The sequence below is a fragment of the Psittacula echo genome, assembly GCF_963264785.1.
Source record: "Psittacula echo genome assembly, chromosome: 24".
Taxonomy (NCBI): Eukaryota; Metazoa; Chordata; class Aves; order Psittaciformes; family Psittacidae; genus Psittacula; species Psittacula echo.
In genome coordinates, this window is record NC_137759.1 from 5,528,010 (window position 1) to 5,554,016 (window position 26,007).

Sequence of the window (26,007 nt, forward strand, 5' to 3'; positions counted from 1 at the left end):
CACTGGAGTCTGTTGATCACCGGAATCAATTGATCACCAGAGTCAGTCGATCACTGGAGTCAATCGATCACCAGAGTCAATTGATCACCAGAGTTAATCGATCACCGGAGTCTGTTGCTCACCGGAGCCAATCGATCACCAGCGTCAATTGATCACCAGAGTCAGTTGCTCACCAGGCTGGACTCTGCAGGAAGCAGTCAGTGGCCCTCCGTGTTGCTAAGAAGCTGCTGGATCCCAGTTAGTGGGAGGGAAGGGGGGAATTGGGGTTGGAGCCCCACGATGCTGGGTCTGTGCCGTGGCCGTGCTCCGGAGCCCCAGGGATGCGCTGGCACCAGCGGCTGGGGCTGTGCTGTTGAAGAGCTGCTGAGCACAATCCAGCAGCGCACACCTGGGACACTGCTCCCAGTGCCCAAAGGGGCTGCAGGGAACCTGGAGAGGGGCTTGGGACAAGGGCCTGTAGGGACAGGCCAAGGGGAATGGCTTGAACCTGCCAGAGGGGAGACTGAGATGAGCTCTTAGGCAGAAGCTCTTCCCTGTGAGGGTGCTGAGGCGCTGGCACAGGGTGCCCAGAGAAGCTGTGGCTGCCCCATCCCTGGCAGTGTTCAAGGCCAGGTTGGACACAGGGGCTTGGAGCAAGCTGCTCCAGTGGAAGAGGTCCCTGCCCGTGGCAGGGGTTGGAACTGGATGAGCTTTAAGGTCCTTTCCAACCCAAACCATTCCCTGGTTCTATGCTCACTCAGCTCAAGTCGATGCCCCTCTGGCTGTGAGCAGCTCTGTCCCACAGCAGTGATGCACCCACAGAGCTGTGCCATGGGGGGATTCCCAGGCTCCTTTCCCTGGGAGCAGCCTCCGCACCCGGTTTCACTCAGGCTTTTGAGCTTTGCTCCCAAAGCTTCCTCAAGTGCTTCTGAAGTGGTGGTGGCCCTTGAGCTGTGCCCCAGTGCACTTCAGCTGCCCTTTATTTCCTTCTCAGAGGACTAACATGTTGCAGATGCTGCTTATTCCATTCCAATAGTTCCCTTTCAGGGAAAGCCACAAACTCTGCTGCTTCCTGCCTGGCTCCCAGGTCTTTTGCCACCGCAAAAAGCAGGAAGGCTTCGCCTCGGGATCAGGAATGGGTGATTGAGCTATCTGAAGTACGGATTCTCAGGCCCCCTGTTTGCAGTTTGCTCCGAGAGCTTCCCAATGGGATGTGGGAAGCAGCTCAGGCAGCCCATGGGTTCAGGGGTGGCTTCTGTGAGGAGCTGCTCAAAGCTTCCCTGCATCCCCTAGGGCCCATAGAGCCGGGTCCAAGGCTGAGCCCATCCGCGATGGTGGAAGCGCCTCTGGGATAAGCTTGAAGAAAGGAGGGATAAAGAAACCCTCAGCAGTTTTGCAGCCAAATTATGGAGTGAGAACAGGAGAGCAGCAGCCCTGCAGAGCCCAAGGTCAGTGAGGAAGGAGGGGATGCGGCCAGCACCCAGCACCCAGCCAGGGCCACCCCAGCACAGTGGGGAAGGTCTCAGAGTGCTGGGGCAGCAGCTCAGCTCCACTGCCCGTGCCCATTCTGCTGCCTGATAGCGATGTTGAGCTCAAAGGCCTTTAAATCCCATGCAGGGGTTGGGATGCAGGTGACTGGAGCTCTCCATCTGCCTGCCACTGATGTTGTGATGCTCCCCAGTTTACAACTGCTGCTCTGTGGACAAAGCCAACAAAACGCCAGGAGGATGAAGTGGCTTTGGCCAAAACCAGGGTTGCTTTGCTTCTAAACCACGTCAGCCTTGCCCTCCTGGGCTGTACCTGGTAAGCAGTGCTGCTTCCTGGAAAAGCTTTACAGCCCGGAGACAAACAGCAAACACCTATTCACTGGGTACAGTGCAGCCACAAGGGATTTGAGATACGAGTCAAGGTTTACATGGGTTCAAAAAGCAGCTTTGAAAGGGAAAAAAGCCCTGTAGCAGGATTGGGAAAGGACTAACCCTGCCTTGGGAAAGTGGGGGTTTGTGTCCAAACACGTCCTGCTGAAGGCATGAAGGATGCTGGCGATGCAGAGGAGGTGAGAGCTGTGTGTACAAGCTTTGGCTGTAAAGAAACACTTAGTTTCCTGTCGGTTGAGGCTGTTAACAGATAGAAGAACAGCTTTGGCCATTTCAAGTAGCTCTCAATTGAGCTGTGGAGAAGCATCAGTTTCCATGGATGCTAGATGGAGCTCTGCTCCTCACAAATAACCTGCTGCTTCAGGTTTTCCAACAGGCTCTATCCTTTGGAACGTGCCAGCTCCTCAGGACCCCCCAGCACTGTGAGCTGCTCACTGAACACGTGTGATCTGTGCAGCCCTTGTCCGGGTTCTGTCCATCCCAGCATGGCCACTTGAGAGGGTGGAGGGGTTGAGGTGCCACCAACCTCATGGAATCCCAGCCTGGTTTGGGTTGGAAGGGACCTTAAAGCCATTCCGCCTTGTCCTGTCCCTACATCCCTTTGCGAAAACTGATCATACAGGAAGCAGTTTGACTGGAAACACCTATGGAGTGCAACAGCTACAAGCATAAGAGATGCTTCTGTTCCTGATGGTGATATCAGCACCAGTGCCCAAGGACCCTTGACAAAGCTGATGACTCTCCAGGGGTAGTCATTCACTCCTGGTTGTAACGCAGGGATGGGCTTCTTGGGGGGAATGCCCCTGTGATGCTCAATCCACTTGTTACTGATCTTCTCCTTCTCAGACACCACAGCCCTGACGTGGAAGCCTGGTCCAAGTTGAAAATCCATCTTTCCAACTGTTTACAAAGTGTTGGGAAGGCGACATCTGGAGCAGAGACCCTGGATGCCTTCCCTATCACAGCTCCCATAGCAACCATGCCTGCATCAGAATCCCAAATGGAGCATAGCATCCCAAATGGAGCACAGCATCCCAAATGGACACTATTTCCTCTTCTCTCCCTCCTGCAGCAACCTCTATCTTCCCAAATTCACCCTCAATCCCATCCTGACAAACTGATTTGATGGCGTTGCCATGGGACTGGGAATTCTGATGTATCTGCCAGGGATCAGCCCTGCAGGTCAGGTAACAGCCATCCCAGGTGCTGGAATACAGGATGGCATCGTGGGTACAGGCGGGAAGCTGGGATGTGGCAGTTCCAACAGGCAAGTGAAGGCTTTGCAGCTCCTCGTGTCTGCCAAGCGCGCAGCGGTGGGATGGCAAATCCATCTCAAGATGTCGACATTCCCACAAGGCCAGCGCCAGGAGAGCAGGCAGGGAATGATTGCTTCCTTCGAGCACACTCTGCTGGTGTGGGAACGCCTGGAGCTGGAGCCAAGGGAACAACGGCAAAGCAGCGCAAAGCCCCTCCTGCACCAAGCAGGATGCACCATGGTCTCTCACCATGGGGTGCCCTCTTGACCATCCCACACTGCAGCCTCCTCCATGGCCCCTTTGCCATGGGGTTGGTGGGATCAATCCTGCATCCAGGGAAGGTCCTGTATTTGAAATACAGGCTGAGGGCAAAGTGCTGTGAGCACCCCCTGGCCCTGCTGCCATGGGCACAGCTCGGATGCTGCCACGTGTTACCCCGAGCTGCTGACTCCAGGAGGGAGCTGAATGAAGCAGCGCTGATGAGGGACTCATTCATCCTGGTGCCTGTCAGCCTTAGAGGGTGATGAAGCCCTGCATCCTTCTGGAGCAGCGGGATGCAGTGGTGGGACTGGGAGGGAGCAGCCTGACCATCCTGCCCTGCTCCATCCTCACATCCTGCATCCAGCCTCACATCCCACGAGCCCCCCAGGAGCTGTGGGGTGGGTGCAGCATGGACAAGGGTCCCTCACGTGTGTTTCTGCAGGCACTTGTGGCCTGATGGGATGTGGCCACCTCACGGGGTGGACACGGGTGGTCACGCATGTCTGTGGGGTGTCAGCACGTGTTGCTCCAACTGCCCGGGCTGAGGCTCCCGCAGCGCCTGGCAGCATTCCCAATGAATTCAGCACTGCCCTTCCCAGCCAGCAGCCCTGGGAGAAGGTGTTTTGCAGCCCCATCTTTATTCAATGCGCCTCAGCCTCACAAACATCTTGTTCACAGCTGCAGCTTCAAAAGGACCGAGGGAAAAGGAGGGGGAGGCTGCGAGGAGCCACATAGAGCTGGGCGGGGAGGGCTGCAGCATCACCATCCACCCACTGGGTACAGCCCAGCTCCGCTCCATGGGGATGCCCGTGGCTCCAGGGAGCTGCCTGTCCCCAGCAACCACCCCACGAGGTGATGGGAGCCGCCTCGGACAAGGGCTCCCAAGGGCATCCTGCAGGCAGGAGGTGATGGAGGGCAAGGGGGGATCTGTGTCTGCCTCCTCCTCTTCCTCCCTGCTCCGCTCTCAGCCCAGCCCCATCCATCTCGCAGGGCTGAAACCCAATTAGGGTCCCAGGGAGGGGATGGCGCAGCCGGCAGAGATGCCCATTAGCTCCGGGAATGGAGATGGAGCGATAGGAGCTGGAATGAGTTCTCCATCTCCATGTCCCTGCCCTGCTCCAGGGCACCTCTCCACCCCGGTGCTGCCTGCTGGGGGATGGACAGAACACACACTGTGTGGTGGAGAGGCTCTGAGGGTCCCATTGGGGTGGGATGCAGCCCGGGACCCTCCTTCACCCCCAGTGACACCAGCAGCACTTCAGTCATGCTTTGGATCTTGATGCCCGTTTTGAGCCACGTGTGTTCACGTGTGTGCTTCCATGGCTTCAGATCACTCCAAAAGCCACAGGAGCTGCCCCGAAGGGTGGCCCAGAGCTGCTCTCTCCCAACCCTCATTGGTTTCAATGGCAAGAAGGATGTTTGGTGGTGGAGCTATTCTCTGAGGCTTCATTAACCCCGTCTCCCTCCAGCCCAGCCTCCCCTTTCTCTGCTCAGATGCCACAAATGATCCTGTGCAGATGCTAATCTGCAGAAGGGGGGGGGGACGGGGACCCACAAAAGAAAGATTCCACCTTTAATTGCAGAACATAAAGATATTACATGGTCATTAAAGCACCATGAATATGGAAATGAAATCCACAGGCATCCATGCAGATAATGGCAGGGAAAAGGGAGCTGCAGGTGAAGCTGGAAGGTGGAAAGGTCAGGCTCTGTCTGGATGCATCATTAACCCCCTGCTCCAGGCAATCTCCAAGGTCTGGGGAGGGGATATGAGGGGTCTCGGGGGTCCTGGCCTCATCCTGTGAGGCTGCAGAGGGGGGTGGTGCCCTGGGGACCAGCAGGAAGCCCCAGAAGCATCCCAAGGCCCCACAAGCTGTGGAGTGTCTGCTCTGCTCATCACATCCTGCTCCCAAATCCACTCCAAACACTTGGGGGCAAAGGAGGGAGATGGGATCCACCTGGTACCCAGCGGCAAAGGGAGGGATGCAGAAGGATGGATGTCCCGGGGGGGGGGGCAGCCCCTCAGAGAGGTCCTGGTGCCCCTTCCACAGGGAGCTGCTGCCTTTGCTCTCCACGTCCTGAGTGTCCCGGAGATAGGAATTAGAAGGAGGAAGGAGACCCCTAAAGCTGCCCCAAATCTTTGCCCCTGCCGACATCCAGGCCCTGCCAACCGGTTGCTGGGTGGTGGGGGGGACCCAGTGAGGAGAGCCCGGTGCTGCTGGGACCCTCCAGCCCCACACACAGCGACGCTGATGCTGCCGGAGCCCTCCCCTGCTCTCCCAGCAGCAGCTTTCCCCTCGGGGGAGAGCGTGCAGGGAGGAGAGGAGCAGATCGGAGCCATCGCCGCGGCTGAGCCAATGTCAGAAGGCGCCTGCCACAGCCCCGCAGGGGGGGCCAGGAGCCCCGGCGCTCCCCAGGCTGCGCTGGGCACCTGTCGGGGTGCAGGAGGTGGGAATGGGGCAGCCCAAGGGGGCAAATGCGGGTCCCAGCCGCTCTCCCCGCGGGCACGATCCCAGCCGCAGCCCCAGAAACTTTCCTTGCTCTGGTTCCCATGGAAACGAGGAATTTTCTTCTCCCCAAAGTTGAGCGGGCAGGGATGGGGATGAGGGCGCTCACCCGGCCCCTGGTGCTGCAGCCCCGTGGCAGGGCCTGGTTGGGGATGGAGCATCCCTTAACACACGGGGATGGGTGGAGAGGAGGAGGAGGAACAGCTCCTGCTGAGCATCCTCCATGGCTTGGATGGAGAAAACAAGCAGCCTCCTGGGAAAAACACCGGCTCCGGCCCCAGCCGTCCCTCTGATGTGAGCCCCTGCTTTTGCCTCAGGCCAGGAATGATTTGAGACCCATCCATCACCAACCAGACGGTTTTCCGCAGGGAGATGGTGGTTCAATGCCTGCCTTTTCCTGCTGAGTGTCACATGCCGGGTGGGAGAACATGGGGAAATGGTTAAAACCACCCAATCCAGCCCAATCCCCAAGGATTATGGCTCCTGGACACCATCAGTGCTGGACCAGCCCAGGAAATGTGCATGGGGATGCTGGGGCCTGCCCGGGTGATGGGGGTGATGGGGGACATGCAGGAGCTCCCTGGATGGTGCAGGCAGTGCCAGGGCCATGCAGGCACCACAGCAGGATCCAGCCCTGCTACAGGAAACCCAGAGAGGGGCTTGGGACAAGGGCCTGTAGGGACAGGCCAAGGGGAATGGCTTTAACCTGCCCGAGGGGAGACTGAGCTGAGCTCTTGGGCAGAATCCCCCAGTGCCCATCAGTGCTGGTGTGCTCTGAACCCCAGTGCCCCGCTCCTGGGCTCCTTCCCTCCTTTCCTGCTGTTGGTGCTGGGATTTTAATTAGCGCTGCTCTGTCTATTGAGATAGTGGGAGCCTGGAATGGAAATGTACAGGTGTCCCCTTGATCCAGTTGCCATGGTGCCTGCGTCAAGGTGGGGGCTACAGCTTGCTTTCTTTACTGGTTTTAGTACAGCAGCTTCAATCCCTTTGGCAAAGGAGGGAAGGGGGAGAACAGGGGGGATCCGAAGTGTGGGATGAGGCCGCATTCCTGCCGCCGGGCTTGTTTGCTGCTGTTCCTTCGGGCTTGTTTGCAAGCGCCGGTTACCAAGATGCTCAAAGTCAATGAGTTCAGGAGGGAGATCCCAGCCTGTGCTGTGGGGAAGACAAGCCCGGGCAGCACATCCGAGCTGCGTGATTGCCCACAGGGACACCCTGATGGCAGAGAGCAGGATGGTGCTGGGCTGGGCTGGGGTATCCCTGTCCCCAACCCCACATCCGCATCCTCGCTCGCCTGCCCCATCCATGCTGATGCTGCAAGGGCTGGAGCAGCTCTGCTCTGGAGCCAGGCTGAGAGAGCTGGGCTGGGGCAGCCTGGAGAAGAGAAGGCTCCTGAAGGGGAGACCTGAGAGCAGCTCCAGTGCCTAAAGGGGCTGCAGGAAACCTGGAGAGGGGCTTGGGACAAGGGCCTGTAGGGACAGGCCAAGGGGAATGGCTTGAACCTGCCCGAGGGGAGACTGAGCTGAGCTCTTAGGCAGAAGCTCTTCCCTGTGAGGGTGCTGAGGCGCTGGCCCAGGGTGCCCAGAGAAGCTGTGGCTGCCCCATCCCTGGCAGTGTTCAAGGCCAGGTTGGACACAGGGGCTTGGAGCAAGCTGCTCCAGTGGAAGGTGTTGGAGGTGGATGAGCTTTAAGGTCCCTTCCAACCCAAACCAGGCTGGGATTCTATGACCCTGACTGTGCCAACAGGCAAAATCCCCTCTGGAATGGTGGAAAAGGGACAGCTTTTGTGCACCAGGAGTTAATAATAACAGGGAAGTAGCACGGGCCCAGGAAGGATCTGCTCCCCTCACTCTGCTCCGCTTGCCAAGTGCAGGGAAGAGCTCCCCTCTTGTGGTGCTGTGGCACATACAGACAGAGCCACGGACACATCAGTCACCAGTAAATGCTCTTTTCTTTCCCCATGTGTTTCCCTGCAGCTCCGTGTTTTCCTCTCCTGCTGCCCCTGCCTCCTTAGGCTGCAATTCAAACCAGGAGTCAAGGCTGCATGGTGCAATTAGAGCTCTGCATGGGATATGGGATGCCAGGGATGAAGCATTCACCACTTCTCTGGGCACCCTGTGCCAGTGCCTCAGCACCCTAACAGGGAAGAGCTTCTGCCTTACATCCAAGCTGAACTTCCCCCATTTCAGTTTGAAGCCATCACCCCTTGTCCTATCGCTACAGTCGCTGATGAAGAGCCCCTCTCCAGCATCCTTGTAGCCCCCTTCAGACACTGGAAGGCTGTTTTCCTTTGGGACCATCCTGCGAACACCAGCACAACCCAGGGCTCACGTCCCCATCCCAGTGAAGGACTCAGGGGACAGCTCATGCCATCAGCTCCGGGTACCACCTCCAGCTCGGGGGTGCTGAGCTCTGCCCAGCCCCAGGGCCACCGGATCCATATGGAAACCTCCGGCTCCCTACAGAGCACATCAGCTCCTACACAGCCCCATCTGCCACAAGGATGCCAGAAGCTCCGCTGGCCCCACAGCCCATCACCACAGCCCCATCGCCACTGGGGACCAACAGAGGCTTTGGAAATATATAGTAACAAGTGAGCGCAGGCAGCAGAAGCAGCAAACATATGGTGGGTGCTGGAGTTTATTCCTGTCAGGGAGTGTCAGCAGCGACAGACGGCTGGGGGTGGCGAAGTGAGAAGCTTTTGGTAGGTGCCCGTGCAACACCACCCTACGGCCGCTGCAGCTGCGGCGAGGGGGGGGACCCCGACACCCCCAAACGCGTGCCATCGGGGGGTACCCGCATGCACAGGGATCAGCGATGCTCCTGGTGATGCCCAAGCACCCCCCACCTCCCTGCGCCCCTCTTTGGCATCGGTGGTACCCAGGGCTGAGGCCCCCCCCCCCGGTGCAAAACCACAAATGGGCAGAGCCCTGTGAGCCACATCCAGCCTGATCCTGGTCCTGCTCTCTGGGCTCTGCCAGCACAGGCAGGGACACCGGTGGCAGCAGGGATGGGCATGGAGCTGCCGATGGCACCCAGCAAATGGTCCCCGTGGCCAAAGCAGCTCCCAGCACCCAACGGCTGTGCCTGGAAATGCTGTGGGCAGGCAGCCAGTGCTGGTGGGAAGGGAAGAGATTGTCCATCAGGAGCAGGTTCATACCCATCTGCTGCGGTTTGGGGGACACAGTGCCCCCAACACAGCTCCTCTGGGGCCCTGTAATGCAGGTGCTCACACCGGGGGGGGTGCACACCAGCGGGTCCCCCCTGTGCTGCCTGTAGGAGGATGAGGAGCAGGAGCTGCCTCCCCCATGGCCTTGCAGAGGAAGATGCTTTGCTGGGGATCAGGCCACCAGCACCCAAATCTCCATCAGCTCAGCGAGGGGACCCAAGCAGGGCTGGGATGGAGCCAGGAAAGCCAGGATTAAGGCCGACATTCATCTCCTGTGCCAAGCCAAGGCACAGCAGCGCTGCTCAAGGACTCTTCACCCTCTTCTTCGGGGGTTTTGGCTCCTTGGTGATGGGGAGCAGGAAAGGCAAATCCTTCCCCAGCAGAAGCCGGCTTCCTGCAGAGCTCCATGGCTCTGGCATTGCCTCATCCCACCCAGCCCGGAGTGGATAAAGCTCAGCCCCAGCAAGCACCAATCAAGCACATCCTCCCCTGGCACAAGTGACATAAATACTCCCCGAGCAGCAGCTCACCTGCGGCTCCTGCCCGTGCTAATTGCAGTGCTCTCACTCCACACTGATGTGCTTGATAAGATTAGTGATTACAGCAATCTCAGCTGGCAATTGCATTGGATCGGGAGCTGCGGATGGGAATTCATCCCAACCTGACAGAGGGGACGTTGAAGGGTTTCAATAGGCATTTTTATGGACTGCCCGGTGCAGCCTCTGCCGTTGTCGTGGGTACAAGGGGGGCTGAGGGCTTCACCCGCCGCAGGGACGTGTTTGCTGCCATCCAGGCAGGGGATGCGTTGTGCTGGGCACTGAGCTGGAACTCTCAGCGCTGCGCCGGCAGATGATGGTGGCCGGAGGCATCTCCCTGTCAAGCTGCGGCTGCCGGAGCTCCCGGCCCTCCCCGCTCCATTATCTCCATTTCCATGGCAATGCCAGGCGAGTTCCCTGCTCTGTGTCCAGCCTCACCGGGCTGCAATGGCAGAGGCGGTCTCAGCCCGGCCTCGCACCCCGCTCCTGCATCCAGAGCCTCTCCCAGCCCTTCCCACCGCGGTGCTGCGGGGGCTCCCCATGGCATAGCCCGAGCCCCGCTTGCACAGGAGCCAGCCCTTGGGCACAGCCCGTGGCCCCGAACGCCGCCTGCGCTGTACTCGCGTGTTTGCCGGCGGCTGCTGGCGTTGAACGCATCCTCCCGTCTTTGTTTGTGCCGTTTCTCTTTGCCTCCCACCTGGGCCTGTTTGATGCTTTGGGGCATTTTTGCAAACGTTTGGAAGGCAGCGTTTGGAGCTCCAGCAGGCAGCCAGTGAGGAGCAGGGCACTGGAGAGAGCGAGCAGAGGCAGGGAGGCGTCCCTCACCCCACAGAGCAGCTTCTGCCCTCGCACTCATCCATCCCCGGAGCCACGCAGCTCCAGGGGTTTGCATTAATGCCTTTGACTTCCCATCCGCTCACCGCTGTTCCCTGGCTGCGGAGGCAGGATCTAGCCCCAGGTTCTTGTTGGATTAACAGCCTCAAAGCAGGAGAGCAAAGCGAAACGTGTGCCCTGGGGCTGGCGGTGACAGGCAGAGCCCTGGGGACACCCCAGAGCTGCTGCTTCCACCCCATGGCTTCTACAGACCCACCAAGGAGGAGCCGCAGGTTGTCCCTGCTGCCAGCCCGGAGGGGAGTGGTTTCCATATCCCCTGGATGGGGATGGGAGCACAAGGGGGAATGGGAATCACTCTCCTCTGGTTTCCTCTCCCACCTGATGTGACTATGAGGGATTGTGGGATTCAATTAAGTTCTGTTTTCCTCCCAGGAGCAGTGGGAGTCTCTTCTCTCCGCTTTAAACCAGACACACTGCCATGGAAGACAAATGCTCACAATAAAGCCAAGGAGGAGATCAGGGGAGGCCGATGCTCTCCTGCAGCTGGGGCACGCTCACTGCTTCCCAGCACATCCCAATGGCCAACCCTGGCTGTCCAGAGCCACATCCCAGAGGTCCAGCACAGGACCCCCACGGCACAGCACAACTGCTGGTGGCAATGGCCACCACACCACAGTCACCGGTCCCCCATCACTGCCCCGGGAGGTTGGGGGGTGATGGGTGTGGGGGTCTCGCTCCAAGAGGAACCCAGGGTTTTGTCACCCTGTCCCATCTGAGGGCAAGAAGCAGTCACCCATTCACCAGCCTGTATCGTGTCCTGCAGGAAGCAGAAAGGCAACAGGTTGCTGCTGGGTTTGCAGCCTTGGGAGCGCAATGAGGGGGGATTGCACCCCCCAAATGCCATCACGCAGCCCCCCAGCCTTGGCAACTCAAACCCTGCTGCTGCTTCACATGCACCGGGCCCACCACCAGCCCCGAACAGCCCCGGTGAGGGCTGCAGGTGAGGAGGAGCCCCCCTTAAACCCACCCCCCCCACCACGGAGCCCGCCCCCGGCGCTGGACCAGGCGGCCGAGCGTTGCCAGGCAACGGGAAGATGCTTTTTCTGACCAAACCGGTAAATCGGCAGCTGGGTCGCGGGGGGGGGGAGGGGGGGCACATGGATACGGACAGGCTGGGAATGCCGGGGGGGAGGGGAGCCGGGAATCGGGGCTCCCTCATCCTCAACAGCACCCAAAACCTGGAGTGGGGATGGAGCCACTGTGGGGACCCACCGGGGATGGGGTCCTTCTGTGGGGACACCCCTGGGAAGCCGCATCCCTGCCGTGCACCCCGGCTGTGGCTGAGCCCTGAGCCCCTCCTGTGCCTCCCACCGCTGCTGAGTGAGCTCCAGGCAATGTTCTCACAAGTTGAGTCCTTCCCGTTGTGGAAAAACAGGACTAAAAATAGCCCAGCTCCGTGTGTGCATCAAACCAGGTGAATGCGCGGCTGCCACCGGCTCCTCCGCATCCAGCCTCAGTTTCCTGCGGGGATCCTGCAGGTCCCTGTGCATGGAGACAAACCCCGGCCATGGGAAGGCTCCCAGGGCTGGAGCATCCCTCAGCGGGGCTGCGTTGTGCGGAGGGGATGTATCCCCCTGCTCCCTCCCAGCCAGCTCCCAGTGGAGAGGCTCATCCCAGCCTGACCCCAGCGTGCGAAACAGCCGCGTTTCCATCCCACAATGAATCCATTACAAATTCAGAGTTAAATCTTCCCCCACAAGATGCCCCTTTCCCCCCCCCGCTCCGGCTGCTTCCAGCGCTTTCCCTGTTGAACACTTCCCAGGCACTTTGCGTGCGTTGAGGCTGACCCCATCCTCTCGGGTTCAGCACCAACTTCATCAGCCTCGGCTCATGAGGGACGGCTGCTGCTTTACACCTCTAGAAAAAGCAGGGCTGAGAAGCCTGGTACCTGCCAAGCGCTGCCTCCCCTACCCCTGTGGGGGCAGGAGGAGCTGTTTTAGTGCTCCCGGCCTTTGATTCCTCCCCACAATGACAAATTATTAGAGGAGGGGAAAGCAGCAGAGGGGCATTTAGTGAAGAGAGGAACCTCCCTCTCTTCTTCAGGGGGCTAAAAGCACATGGGAGTGGGGATAAAGGATCCCAGGGTAATGGGAATGCTCACAGCCAGGGCAGGGGAGGGAGATGGGCCAGGGGATGCACTGGGAGCAGCTCATTTGACACCCACAGTCCTTGTGCTATGAAGCATTGGGGAGCTCCATAGCATCGGCTGCTGCATAGCATTGGGTTGGTTTTCACACCAAGCCAGGGTTTGGAGGGGAAATGGGCTGTGGAGATGGGAAGCAGCAGGGATCGCTTCCAGCCGTGCGCTGCTGTGGGGTCAGAGCTCAGCTGCCCCCCAAAGAGCCCCTCCGAGGGCAGCGCCACAGCCCAAACCCATCATCGCATCCTGCATCACCAGCACAGCCAAGGAGGAGGAAGGATGCTCATGGGAAAGGGCTCTCCCTATCCCCACACAGGCGATGCCCACAACAGCTCCTTTCCCCACATTCCCACTTCTCCCCGAGGAGAGCTGCTTCCACCTCACCCCATGGCTGGTCAGGAAAGAGCTTTGGAAGCACATGGAGCCTGTCGGGAAAGGGCAGCAACATGTGGAAGCACGGTCGCTGCCCCATGGCTGGGCAGCCCCAGAGGTGCAGCTCCGCTCTCCCCCAGCGCAAGGAGATGGGGGGGGGATTCAGCAGGGATGGGGGGGACACCACAGCCACAGCAGTGAAAAGGAAGGGGAACATCTCTGGGAGGAAACCAGGAGCCTGAGCACCACCAGCATCTGTGTTAGAAATGACTTTATTGCGCTAAAAAGGGGGAGTCGTCTGTAAAGAACCATTCCAGGTATATCAATATAGACGTAGTTTTGTTTTCCACTCCAAAAATGCATCATTAAATCCAGCCACAGAAATATCAAAGCAGGAACAGTAGAAAAGAGCTACAAGGGAGGAAATACCCAGCCAGGCCACAGCCCCAGCTCCCGCACCGCAGCAGCACAGCCCAGGGCCCCGTGATGGCCACTTGAGTCCAAGGTGGGGCATGGGGACAACAGCACAAACCCCCAGGCCCTTGGGTCTCCCCCAGGGCCAGCCCCAACCTAAGGAGCATCCCAGGACCCTGCTCTCAGCATCCCCCTTCCCCAAAGCCAAAGGCTCTGCCGTGGGGGTGCATCACCCCCAAACCCTCTCATAGAGCACCAAAGTCTTTGCCCAGCTCCTGTTCCCCTTCCCTTGGGTCCCATCAGCCTCTCGCAGGTGCAGGAACCTGGCGACCACAGCACCCCAATGGGACATGCACGGGGCCATCGGCAGCAGCCCCCACGGCCCCCCACAGCACTCAGGGGTCAGGGCTAACCCCATGTTGGCTCCTGGGCTATGGTGGGAAGCCGCAGGCGGGAGCTTCTCCATGGAGGAGGAAGGTGTCTGCTCCTTCCATCCTGCACGGGTTGTTTTCAGCCACAAGCTCAACAAACAGCCACAATCACCCCAAATGCGCACACACACACCCCGACATGCAAACACGGCGCTACCAGAACCGTGCCTCGCGTACCTGGAATGTATTTACAGGCAGAGAAAGATCAGCCTGGGATATAAATAGCCAACACTGAAACGTGCCATCTGCTGCAAAGGACAAGGAAGGAACATCAACTGCCACCGACAGAGGTTAACACCGAGGGACACGGGTGCGCGGGTGTCCACGCGTGCTGCAACAGGCAGGGATGGGAGCGCTGTGAATCCTGCTCCCTTCCATAGGGACATGCAGAGGCCGAGGCCAGGGAACGCCACACCAAGCAACAACAAGGCTCCCAGTGCCTCCGGCCGGGATAGGAAAGGATGGGAACATTCGGTGGGGACCAAAGGGATACTGCAGAGCCCTGCAGGTCCCACTGCACGCAGCGGCTTTGTGGTCCCATGGGACACATCCCTCCTGCCCAGTGGGTGCTGACACCCCTGAGCCCCACAGGGGATGGAGGGCAGAGAGTGGGAAAGCATCATCGAGCCCCAGTGGTACCATCCTGGCATCACCCTCCTGCAGGTAGGGATGGACACAAGCAGGATCCCGCCACTCCTGGATTTGGGCAGACCCTAAAGCTCCGTGAGCAGTTTCCTGCAGGGATCAGCAGCAGGGATGCTGCTGGGGGGAACGGGACACAGAGAGGGTGTCCCGGGAGGTGCAGGTGTCAGACCAAGGCAACTCGCACATCTGCAGGCCCGCAGGGCTGGGAAAGAGCCCGGGAAAGAGCCCGGGAAAGGCTCAGAAACCCCAAACCGGGCTCATCCCTCCCTCAGGCTGCTCCTGGGTCACCTCCGTGCTTCCCAGGACTGGAAACTTGTGTTAAATTGAAGCTGAGATGGATGTGATCGCCTGACTGCAGGAGCTGGGGCTTTGGCAGAGGTGGTCGTATGCTACAGAGACCTACCCACCTCCAAGCATCGTGCTGGCCAGCTGCAGAGCGCGGGCACCAGGGAGAGCAGAGCCCGGAAGGTGACCTCCATCCTTCCTGATGGAGACAGGATGGTGGCTCCCTGCTTATAGCGGGACTCCAGGAGGGAGCGGGGGGGAGCAGGGGCTCTCCCTGCCCTGCTGAAGGAGGGATGCAGCTGGCAGAGCCCCTGGCAGTGCCACCATCCGCATGGGGATCCACACACCTCCAGCAGGGCAGGGGGCCAGGGCCGGCTCCCCCCAAAGTCTCCCTCCGGGGCTGCAGCAAGCACCTACAAGGCCAGGAGGGTGGTGAGCGGCAGCTCCTTCTCCCCCAGCAGCGTGTCCCGCTTAAGGCTGCTGCCCTTGTTGACCACCTTAAGCTTCAGGGACATCTTCCTGGCGTGGCCGAGGCCCAGCCCATCGAAGAAGAAGTCCTCGTTGAAAACGGGGTTGCGGCTGTTCTTGACGATGGTGCTGCGCTGCTTCTGCAGCTTCCCGGGGTTGAGGCACAGCGAGACGCAGCAGTTGATGCTGCGCACGTCGACCAGAGCATCGTAGAGGTCCTCGGCGGAGACGAGCCGCACACGCAGGCGGGCGTTAGAGGGGTCGTACTCAGCGGCCAGGCGCAGGCTCCCGCCGCGGCTCAGCCTCAGGCTCTGCTCCCGATCCCGGCCCCGCGGCGCGTCCAGCGGCAGCAGCGCGGTCGGAGGGTGCGTCCCGGCCGGGGCGCTGCGGGAGCGGCGCTGGGCGCTGGGGCTGGTGTCGGCCGAGCTGTCGTCGGTGGACAAGGAGCTGTTGCGGGCCACCGAGTGCTTCAGCTTGATCATCTTGGACTGGCTCTCCTGGCTGAAGATCTTCAGCAGGGACACGGAGCGGGACAGCAATGGGGAACCGAAGGGCGAGGACTCGGCCGAGGAGCCGGTGTCGCTCTCGCCGCCGCTGAAGTAGCGCCCGGGGTGCATGAGAGCAGCGCCCAGGTCTGCGGGCGCCCGGGAGCCGCTCTCCCCGTTAAGCTTGGCTCTGCGCTGGGCGCTGGGCGAGGTGGCCGGCGAGGGGCAGAGGCTGCTGTGCTCGCTGTGGAACAGGGACTCCTTGCGCCGCGTGTGGGGGCTCTCCACCAGCGTGGCGAAGCCGTAGGAGGTCTGAGCCTTGGGTACATAAGGCAGCGACATGGCCGTCTGCGCCTGCGGGTCCACGTTGGTGCCGAAGCCCCCCTCGGCCGTCCAGTCCTCGGCGCTCTCGATCTGGATGATGTGGCGGGCACGGGGACGGCTGGAGGCCCGGGGGCTGCGCGGGGGCTTGCGCCCGGCCAGGTCCTGCTCCGAGGCCGACGGGCCCAGGGTGGGTGTCGCGGGGGGCTCGGAGCCTTCGGCCTCGGCGGGCGCCGCGCTCAGCTTGGGCGGGATGAAGAAGTCCGGGATCTTGTCGGGGGTGAGGACGTTGCTGTAGCGGGACCCGCGGGGGGAATCCTCCGGCCCCGCGCCACGGGACCCGTTCTCGGCCACGCCGCGCAGCCGCTCCAGGAGCCACATGTTGCTGCCGGCTGCGGGGCTGGAAGAGACCGGAGGGGCACCGGCGTCACCGGGGACCGACTGCCCGAAGCGCGACCGGCGGGTACCGGGAGACCGGGACCCGGGAGGACGGGGGACAAGATGGGGGGAACCGGCGCCGCCGACTGGAAGAGGACGGGAAGAGACGGGGAAGGACCCGGTGGCGCCGATGGGCGCCGGGACCCGCCGGCCCGAGGCACGCGATGGGACGGAGCGGCCGCGGCGCACGGGGAAGCCGCTGCGGGACAGGGCGCGGGGACGGGACCGGAGCGAACCGACGGAGCGAGCGAGCGACACCGCGAGCGGGAAGTTGCCGGAGCCGCCGCACCTGGAGCGGAGCCGCCGCTGCCGCCGCAGCCCGGGCGGGGCGGACGCGAACGCGCTTTTATACGGCGGCAGCGGCGGCTCCGCTCCTTCCCCGCGCCGCCGCCGTAATCCTCCGAGCGCGGCGCCCCCGCAATTCCCCGCACCGAGCCCCGCCGGACCGGGACCGCGACCCCGGGCCGCTGATGCTCGGGGGTGCGGGGACACCCGGCCCCGCTGCCCACGGGAGCACCGCGGTTGGGATGGAACCGGCCCCGAGCCTGGGTGCGGGTGGGAGCGGGACGGCAGCAGCGCGGAGCAGGGTTAGCGCCATGGAGCCGTGTCCCCCCCGCGCCGGACGCATCCCGCTATCCCCTCCGGGCTTTGAGTCCATGGAAGCGCTCGGAGCTGGAGGACTCGCCGAGCGCATCAAGTGGTTTGATGCTGTGGCTGGAGGAGCTGGGGGTCACCCTTGCCACAAGGACCTGGTGGGACAGCGCTGGGGCAAGACACGGGGGCACCATGTCAGGAGTGCCCCAGGGGCATCACTGCAGGCCCCGGTGCTGCGGGTGAGCAGCTCCAGCCCAGGCACCGCATGATTTATGGCCTTGGGGACAGGGATGCACAGAGCAGGATGGTGGCACAGGCAGGGGCCTGTGGCCGCTCCTTCCTGGCCGCTACCCTATGGATGCTGTCAGGCTTGCAGGGACGGCACCGTCATCCCAAGGCTGGGAATGGTGGCCTGGAAGGAGAGCCTGGAATGCCAAGCATCTTCTGCGGGGGCTGCTGCAGCGACTGGGCAGTGACTGCAAGAGGTGGGAGGTTTCAGCTGTCTGCATCCTGACTCTGAGCTGATAAAAGGAGGCCGGTGGTGTGGCTGGGAGCCAGAGGATGCGAATGTCCTTTCCAACCCTAACGATTCTATGATTCTATGACTCGGAACCAGCCAGGACCTGGAGGGGTCTGGGCAGAGATGTCTTGAGCCAGTGGTGGGGAAGAGGAATGGCAGCATCCTGGCTGGACCCTGGGCTCTGCGCTGTGGGGAGCTGAGTCCTGAGTCCCATGGGGGAGGAAGAGGCAGATGGACCCTGGGAGAGGAAGCCGAGGCTGTTGGGAAGGGGAACAAAAGGCCGATGTTTGCCTTTCCTCCACCCTGCACAACGGTGAGTAAACACGGTGCAGAAATGCTTGAGTTCCCTGGAGATAACAAAGAGCTGGAGCTGGGCCAGTGCTGCCGAGGGGACCGGGGTGCTCTCAGCACTGAGCAGGCCTGGGGCCAGCTCCCGGCAGTGCTTCCAGGTCGGAGGCAGGAAAGGTCCCAAATGCCCCAGTTCGCAGTGGAGGGAAGGCAGGAAAGACCCCACACTCACAGCGGGAGCTCACATGGGTGCTTGCATTTATGGGGATGGGTTGTGCTGGGAGCATCCCTTCCCGGTGGGAGCTGCTGGGCTGAAACAGAAACAGAGCCAGCAGGTTTCCAGGGTCTCCAAAACGGGCTCTGGCCCCTTGCTTGCACCCGGCAGCACAGAGCCGGGAGGGGCTCCTCTCCTTGCTCATCTCCCCCTTCGCCCAGGGCTCTCTGTGGATTCAGGAGTGGAGGATGCCAGGAAGGAACAGGTCTCAGCAGCATCCCTGGGGCTGAGGGACTGGGCCAGAGCCAGCAGCAGCCAGCAAAGACGTGGGCTTGTTCTGAGGCAGCAAAAGAAGAAAAGTCCAGGCTCTCGCTGCCTTTTCCTGCCTCTGCTATTGAGGGAACGGCGCAATTATCCTTGCAGACGCATTACTACATGACAAAAAATAGCAGCTGAGATGGCAGCGCCTCATCCCTGGAGGTATTCAACTATCAATGGAAAATTACACATTCATTACCGGCCTGTATTGAGGGGCTTGTTTTCCCCATTGACTCAGTCAGCACCAGCCCAGCATCCTGGAAAACACCATCCCAACGATGGCGCAGAGGGAACCCACCATTCCGAGGTGGGTGGGAATGGACACACTGGGAGCCTCCTGCCCACCAGCACCCATGGAGATAGCTTGGGACACCTCCGAGCAGCACTGGGGCAGCCTTCTCCTGCCTCCACTGATGCCAAGCAAGCACCGTCCCTATGTGCCGGCTCTCCCTGCACCGGCCACCATGCTCCTGACTGGTGACAACACATCTTGGGCTGCTCGGTGCCAGCCTGGTCATGGCAGGAGCCATGGAGGCTGCGGGCAGCAGGAGCTGGGAGATGCTGGGTGCAGGCAGGAGATGCTGTGCAGGACCAGCACCCCTAGGAGCTGGGGGGGTGATCCACGTGCAGAAGGGTGACAGTGATGCGGACGGGCAGAGACAAGTGTGACTGGCCAGGATGAGCAGGCTGCCAGCACCGATGTGGGATTAACCAGGAGCTGGTGGTGATGGAGACACCGTCCAAGCCCCTTTGAGCCCCTGGATGGAGAAGCCCAATCGCAGCAGGAAGAACCCAGGCACCTTCCTCATTTCCAGGTTTAATTAGAAACGTATTCCAAAGCGCGAGCCCCAGGCACGCTGGGCAAGGGCTGTGAATGCCATAAAAACCTGCCCAAGCGCCAGGAGAAGCAGGGGTGTCCCAGGGGCCTTGGGACACGTCTCCAGCCTTGGAGAGCCAGAGCCAGGAGCAAACCCCTGCCCTGCACCTTCCCCACAGCAGCTTCATCCCAGCCCCAGCCTGGGGAGGGATGCGGGGGCTCGGAGCCACCGGGAACCCTCATGGCAGCCGCTCCTGAGGAGAATCCAGCTGGAAATGTGGGACCAACAGGGATACCCAGCCCCATGAGCAGAGACAGGGCAGGGGCTGCAGCCCGCACTGATGGGGGATAGGGGCACCCCCCCAATGTCCTGGCAGAGGAGGGGGACCAAGGCAGGGAGCTGGGTCCTGAGCAGCAGCGCTGGGCAAGAGGCACGGCTTGGTGGGTAAGGGTGCTCCTCACATACTTGTGCAGGCACACGGATACGCACACATGGATGCGCACACATGGATGCGCACACATGGATACGCACGTGGATGCACACACATGGATACGCACATGGATGCACACACATGGATACGCACGTGGATGGACACACATGGATACGCACACATGGATACGCACACATGGATACGCACACATGGATGCACACACATGGATACGCACATGGATGCACACACATGGATACGCACACATGGATGCGCACACATGGATACGCACACATGGATACGCACATGGATGCACACACATGGATACGCACATGGATGCACACACACGGATACGCACACATGGATATGCACACACGGATGCGCACACATGGATGCGCACACATGGATGCGCACACATGGATGCGCACACATGGATGCGCACACATGGATACGCACACATGGATACGCACACATGGATATGCACACATGGATACGCACACATGGATACGCACACATGGATATACACACATGGATGCACACACATGGATGCACACACATGGATGCACACACGCACATGGATACGCACACATGGATACGCACACATGGATATGCACACGCACATGGATACACACACATGGATATGCATACATGGATGCACACACATGGATGCACACACACACATGGATGCGCACACATGGATACGCACACATGGATACGCACACATGGATACGCACACATGGATACGCACACATGGATACGCACACATGGATATGCATACATGGATGTGCATACATGGATGCACACACATGGATGCACACACACACATGGATACGCACACACACAGATACACACACGGATACGCACACACACAGATACACACACGGATACACACACACACAGATACACACACACACGGATACACACACACACGGATACACACACACGGATACACACACATGGATACACACACACACAGATACACACACACAGATACACACACACAGATACACACACACACAGATACACACACACACGGATACACACACACGGATACACACACATGGATACACACACACACAGATACACACACACAGATACACACACACACGGATACACACACACACGGATACACACACACACGGATACACACACACGGATACACACACACACAGATACACACACACAGATACACACACACAGATACACACACACACAGATACACACACACACGGATACACACACACGGATACACACACATGGATACACACACACACAGATACACACACACAGATACACACACACATGGATACACACACACAGATACACACACACACGGATACACACACACACGGATACACACACACACGGATACACACACACGGATACACACACACGGATACACACACATGCACGCACCAAGCCTGCTCACCCCATCCCACCCTGGCATGAGGCTCCTGGCACCAGCCCCAACCCTGTTTGCTCCATGACAGTCCAGAGACCACCTCCTTGTGTTGGGATGGAGCCGGGGCCGGGGCTGGCAGTGCCACAGCGGCTCCCAGCTGGGAAAAACGCCGCATGCGGACCATGGAGAGGGGAATGGGGACCCTGACCCCGGGCTGCGGGACCGGGCACAACCAGAGGAGGGGAGCGCAGGGGGGGCCCTGGCTTTACCCTGGGGCTGGGGTGAGTCCGGTGCCAGGGCCGCGGTCGGGGGCTCACGTACCCCCGGTGTCACTGCTTCCTCTGCACGACCTGGCGGAGGTGCAGCTCGCTCTCGGCGGCCACGATGGGCTGCTCGTTCTGCCGGTGGTGGCTGATGAGGTGGCTGATGCTCTCGAACAGCACATCCTTGGTCCTCACCTGTGGGTTTAGGGGGCCACGGTGCTCCTGAACCCCGGCAAGCAGGGTCCCCATGCAACCTGCCCACGCCTTGCACCCTGCGGCCTCCAGCATCCTTCCCACCCTGCCCTTATCCCCATCACCCATCACCCATCCTGCACCCTGCGGCCTCCAGCATCCTTCCCACCCTGCCCTTATCCCCATCACCCATCACCCATCCTGCACCCTGCGGCCTCCAGCATCCTTCCCACCCTGCCCTTATCCCCATCACCCATCACCCATCCTGCACCCTGCGGCCTCCAGCATCCTTCCCACCCTGCCCTTATCCGCATCACCCTGCCCTTACCACCCCCTCGGGATCCACCAGCAGCAGATGCTTGGGCTGCCCGCTGTGCATGCCGGTCAGCACGTACTGCCCCGGGTTGGTGAGGCTGTCCCGCACCAGGAAGTCCCCATCCATCTGCAGGAGCCTCTCCGCATCCCTCCGGCTCATCTTCCCATGGTACCATGGCTCCCGCCTGAGCTGCTCCTCAGTGGGGGCAATGGGAGCCTTCCGCGTTGGGGGGCTCGGCCACTGGTCCTCGATGGGGGGGCTGCTGCTGCTCCCCACAATGCACTCATGGAGCTTCAGGGCATCCTCAAATGGCCCTGTAGGACCGAGGTAAGGGGATGTCACCCCCCAGGGCATGAAGCTGGGGCCATGCAATGGGCACCGACCCGGCGTGGTGCCTTACTCATATCAAAGAGGTCCTTCTTGGGGCTCTCTTCCGGCACCCCTCGAGCCGCTGCTGCCTCCGGCTCCCAGGCATCCAGGCTCTGTGTGTTCACGTACATGTGCTCCTCGTAGTCCCGTGGTCCCAAGGGGTGGCCGTCAGCCTGCAGGTACCCATCCCCAGGCTGGCCTGCGAGGAGGGGGCATCACCACCAGCCCAAGCAGGGCAGAGCCATAGGGACCCCCCCACTGACCGGGTCCCCCCCGCAGCAGTACCCACCCTGGCTCTCCAGGTCCCAGGGTGGCCCTGGCTGGCTGCTCTGGTCTCGCCTGCCTGCAAACCCGGCCTGGGGAGAGGAAGCAGTGAGGGTGCTGTGGGGGGACCTGTGCTGGGGACCCCCATAGCAGCGACCCCCGGGGGACTCACCTGGCTGGAGGGGATGGAGCCGGAGGGCTGAGTGCGGACGTGGCCCATGCTGGGGCCGTGCCGGAGCCGGGAGTCGATCAGCCCGCCCGGGGGCGGCTCCTTCCCGGGGATGCTGTTGTAATAATCGTGTTCGGCCGCATCTTCCTCCTCCCCCCAGGCCGAGTCCTCCGCACCCAGCGCCCTGCAGCAGGGACGGGTGAGCCGGGGACACCCTGAGGGGCTCAGCGCCAGGGCTGCCCCCCCCCCAATCCCTTACCTGTCCGGGGGCACCACTACCTTGGGGGGGCTGTGCAGGTACTGCTTGAAGCGCAGCTCGAAGGCCTGTCCCACCGTGCTGATGACGCTCTGTGCCAGCCCCTCGCAGCACTCCAGGATGTGGCAGGCTGTGGACAGATGGCTCAGATGTGTCCCCCTGCTCCCATCACCCCTCTGGGTGCTGCCCCTTGTAACCCCCCAGATGGAATCCCTCCATCCTCCAGCCTTCATCCCGCCCCCAGTGCATCCCTCCTCATCCATAGAGCTTCCAGGCCAGCGTCACCTCTCTGGTTGATGGGGTCCTTGGCGACGTAGGCGACATAGTCCGTGGTGTCCTGAGAGCACAAAGGGAGCTCAAGGGAGCTGGAGCAGGGCTGGGAGCCCCGGGGCAAGGGGATGGGCCCCAGCCCCACGTCCTGCCCTGAGATCAGTTTGGCTCAGCCACAGGCCAGGGACCCCCTTTGGGTACCGCAGTTCAGGGTCTCACCGTGTCCCCACCGGAGGCAAAGGAGATGGATTGCATGTGGTGGTTGGCAATGATCTGTGGGGGGAACATGGCCCATGGCAGGGGTTAGAGGGGGGCCGACAGCTCTCCAGTTGGCGGCAGAGGGCTGGGAGGTGGCAGTGCCACAGCCCTGGGGACGGTTCTGACCTGGCGTGTGGTGGGGATCATGAGGTTCAGCCCATCAACAGAGATGTTGACAGCGATGCTCATGCCAGCAAAGCGCAGGTTGCTCTTGCCCAGGATGGAGACAAGGGCTTTGTTGGGAGCCTGACAGGGAGAGACAACCATGGGGGTGATGCAGCCCATTGGGTCCAGGCTTCCTGGGCTGAAGGAGGAAAAGGGGTTGCCCCAAGAGACCCCAAGTTCTGCCCCATGAACCAGGCAGGCACCTTCAGCACCCTGCCCCAGGAAGGAGCACAGGCAGGGACAGACCGGGTGGAAACTCACCTTCTTCTTCCAGATGCCCTTCACGCCAGGCACCGCTTCATACAGTCTGTTGATGGCTTCCCTGTAAGCCACAGCCCCGGGCCCAGTTATTGCTCCAGAACCCCACCAGCCCCTTCCCGGCTGCCCTCGGGCATCAGCCCCACAGTCCCGGGCACTGCAGCCTTCCCGCAGCGCTGCCCCACGTCACGGCCGCGGTACGTAATCCCGGCCAGGGCCACCTCCCTTCTCCTCTTTCCACCCATTGATCCGCAGCAGTGCCCTTCGTCATCGCCCTGTGTGCAGTGTAGATCCGTGGGGCAGGGCTCCTGCTCTGGACCCTCGGCCCTCTGTGTCCCCCCCCGCCTCGCCACAGGGCCCCGGAGGGGTGGTTTTGGAGTGCAGGATGAGCGCGGGGCCGTACCTGGTGACCTGCGTGCGGGTGTTGAAGTCGAGGGACCTCATGGAGCGCAGCACCTCGATGCACCCCATGTACTATGGGGAGGGGGGGACACGGTCAGAGCAGCCTCCTCCAGCCACCGCCACCAGCACAGGGCAGGTGAGGAAGAGGAGGGGAGAGGAAGAGCTGAGTGTCAGTGAGAAGGGCCCCCTCCAAGCCAGCTCCAGGGGTCACCCAGCACCCTTTTGTCCACCGCCCCAAACGATCCCATTGCATGCCCAGAATCCACGCTGAGACCCGACAAACTCATCTCGGCGCTACAGCTCACGATGCCCTTGAAGGGACTGAATCCTTCTGGGTCCGAGGCTATCCCCTGGCCCTGAACCCCCCCTGGTCGCATCCCCCCCCACAGCCGGTGCGGGGAGGGCATCCCCACCAGGATGATCCAGACACCACGGGCCGGGCTGCGGGGACATAATCCGGGGGTGGATGCCCGGGGACCCCTCCGCATCCCCTTGGCCACGGTCACGGCACCGGGGTCGGGCTCCGGTGGGACTTACCCGGACGATGTAGGAGACGCCGGGCCCCAGCACCCGCTCGTCGGGGTGCAGCCAGCCCTGCGCCGGTTTGCGGATGAAGCTGCCCTTGCGGCTCCACTCCTCCGCGCTCGGCCGGGTCCCCGCCGCCGCCGCCGTCCGCCCCGCCGCCCCCCGCGCCCGTCCGCCCGCCGGCAGCGCGCACGGCGCGGCGGGGCACAGCGGCTCGCAGGCGGCCAACACGGCGGCCAGCGCCGAGGGGGGGCCCGCCCGGGCCGGCGCTGACAGGTCCCGGCCGCCACCGGTACCGGCGGAGGGACCGCGACCGAGGAAGCCGCCGGGACCGGGGAACTTCCACTGCGGCATCCGCGGCAGCAGCGCGCAGAAGGTGGTACCGGGCTCGGGCTCTTCGCCCGCCGCGGGGCTCGGCCCGGGGACCGGCGACGGCATAGGGGCGGTCAGCGGCTCGTCGCGGAAGCGGTCATACTTGGGCTCCGGGAGCATGCCCGGGGCCGCTCTGCTCCGCCGCTGCCGTTCCGCCGCCGCCGCGCCGGCTCCCGCCCCTTGCCCGCTCCCCCGGGGCCGCGCCGCGCTGATGTCATGGTGCGAGCGCTCCGCCGCCGCCCCGGCCCCCCCCGGCCGCCCCAGCATCCTCCATCCTGCGCCCTCCCGGCCCCCGCCGCCCCACCCCGGCTCCCTCCGGCGGCCCCGGTGCCGCTGCTCCCCCCGAGGCACCCAGGGGGCTGCGGGAGCCCCGGGAAGAGCAGGCGCGGTCCCGGCGCTCAGGGACAGCGGGGGACGAGGCCGGCCGGACCTTTCCCCGCCCCTCAACTGGCACCGGCACCACCGGAGCCTCACCGGGGGCCGCCTTTGTCTCGCCGTCTCCTCGGTGCCTCCCGGGGCAGCGGCCGGTGGATGCCGCAAGTGCGATCGGTAACTCAGGGCAAGGAGCCGCTTCTCCGCGCCCTCGGTTCTTTTCTCAACCTGTCGCAGAGCACCGGAACGGGCCCTGGCTCCACCGACCCCTCGGGGGGCGTCTCTGATGGGGCTCCCGGTGCAGGCGGCTCCGGGTGCCCGTTCCCGGGGGCGGCCCCAGGGAAGGCTCCGGGTCCCTCGCCCGCTCCCCGGGGACCGTTCCCAATCGGTTCGCAGGCGGTCGCGGGCCCCGGTTCACGCCAGCTCCGCTCTCCGGTTCCCGCACTCGGGGTCACTCCGCAGCTTTGGGGGTGAACAATAACGGGAGGGGGGCGCGGGCG

At 61.9% G+C, this 26,007-nt stretch overlaps 2 protein-coding genes across 2 annotated transcripts; both read right to left on the reverse strand.

The window, feature by feature from the left end:
• Positions 1–11,363: 11,363 nt before the first annotated feature.
• C2CD4C (C2 calcium dependent domain containing 4C) lies at positions 11,364–16,418 on the reverse strand (the record flags this gene model as incomplete). The annotated part of the gene is made up of 3 exons (XM_080633822.1): positions 11,364–11,654; positions 14,886–15,042; positions 15,181–16,418. 3 exons carry the CDS (start codon positions 16,416–16,418, stop codon positions 11,364–11,366), a joined length of 1,686 nt encoding a protein of 561 aa, XP_080489948.1.
• A 4,967-nt stretch (positions 16,419–21,385) lies between these two features.
• On the reverse strand, positions 21,386–25,353 carry SHC2 (SHC adaptor protein 2; the record flags this gene model as incomplete). The annotated part of the gene is given in 13 exon segments (XM_080634093.1): positions 21,386–21,514; positions 21,840–22,141; positions 22,228–22,395; positions 22,486–22,552; positions 22,633–22,813; positions 22,889–23,015; positions 23,171–23,222; positions 23,375–23,428; positions 23,540–23,659; positions 23,840–23,900; positions 24,240–24,310; positions 24,776–25,293; positions 25,296–25,353. Coding segments are annotated over 13 exon segments (1,908 nt in total).
• Between the last annotated feature and the right edge of the window lie 654 nt (positions 25,354–26,007).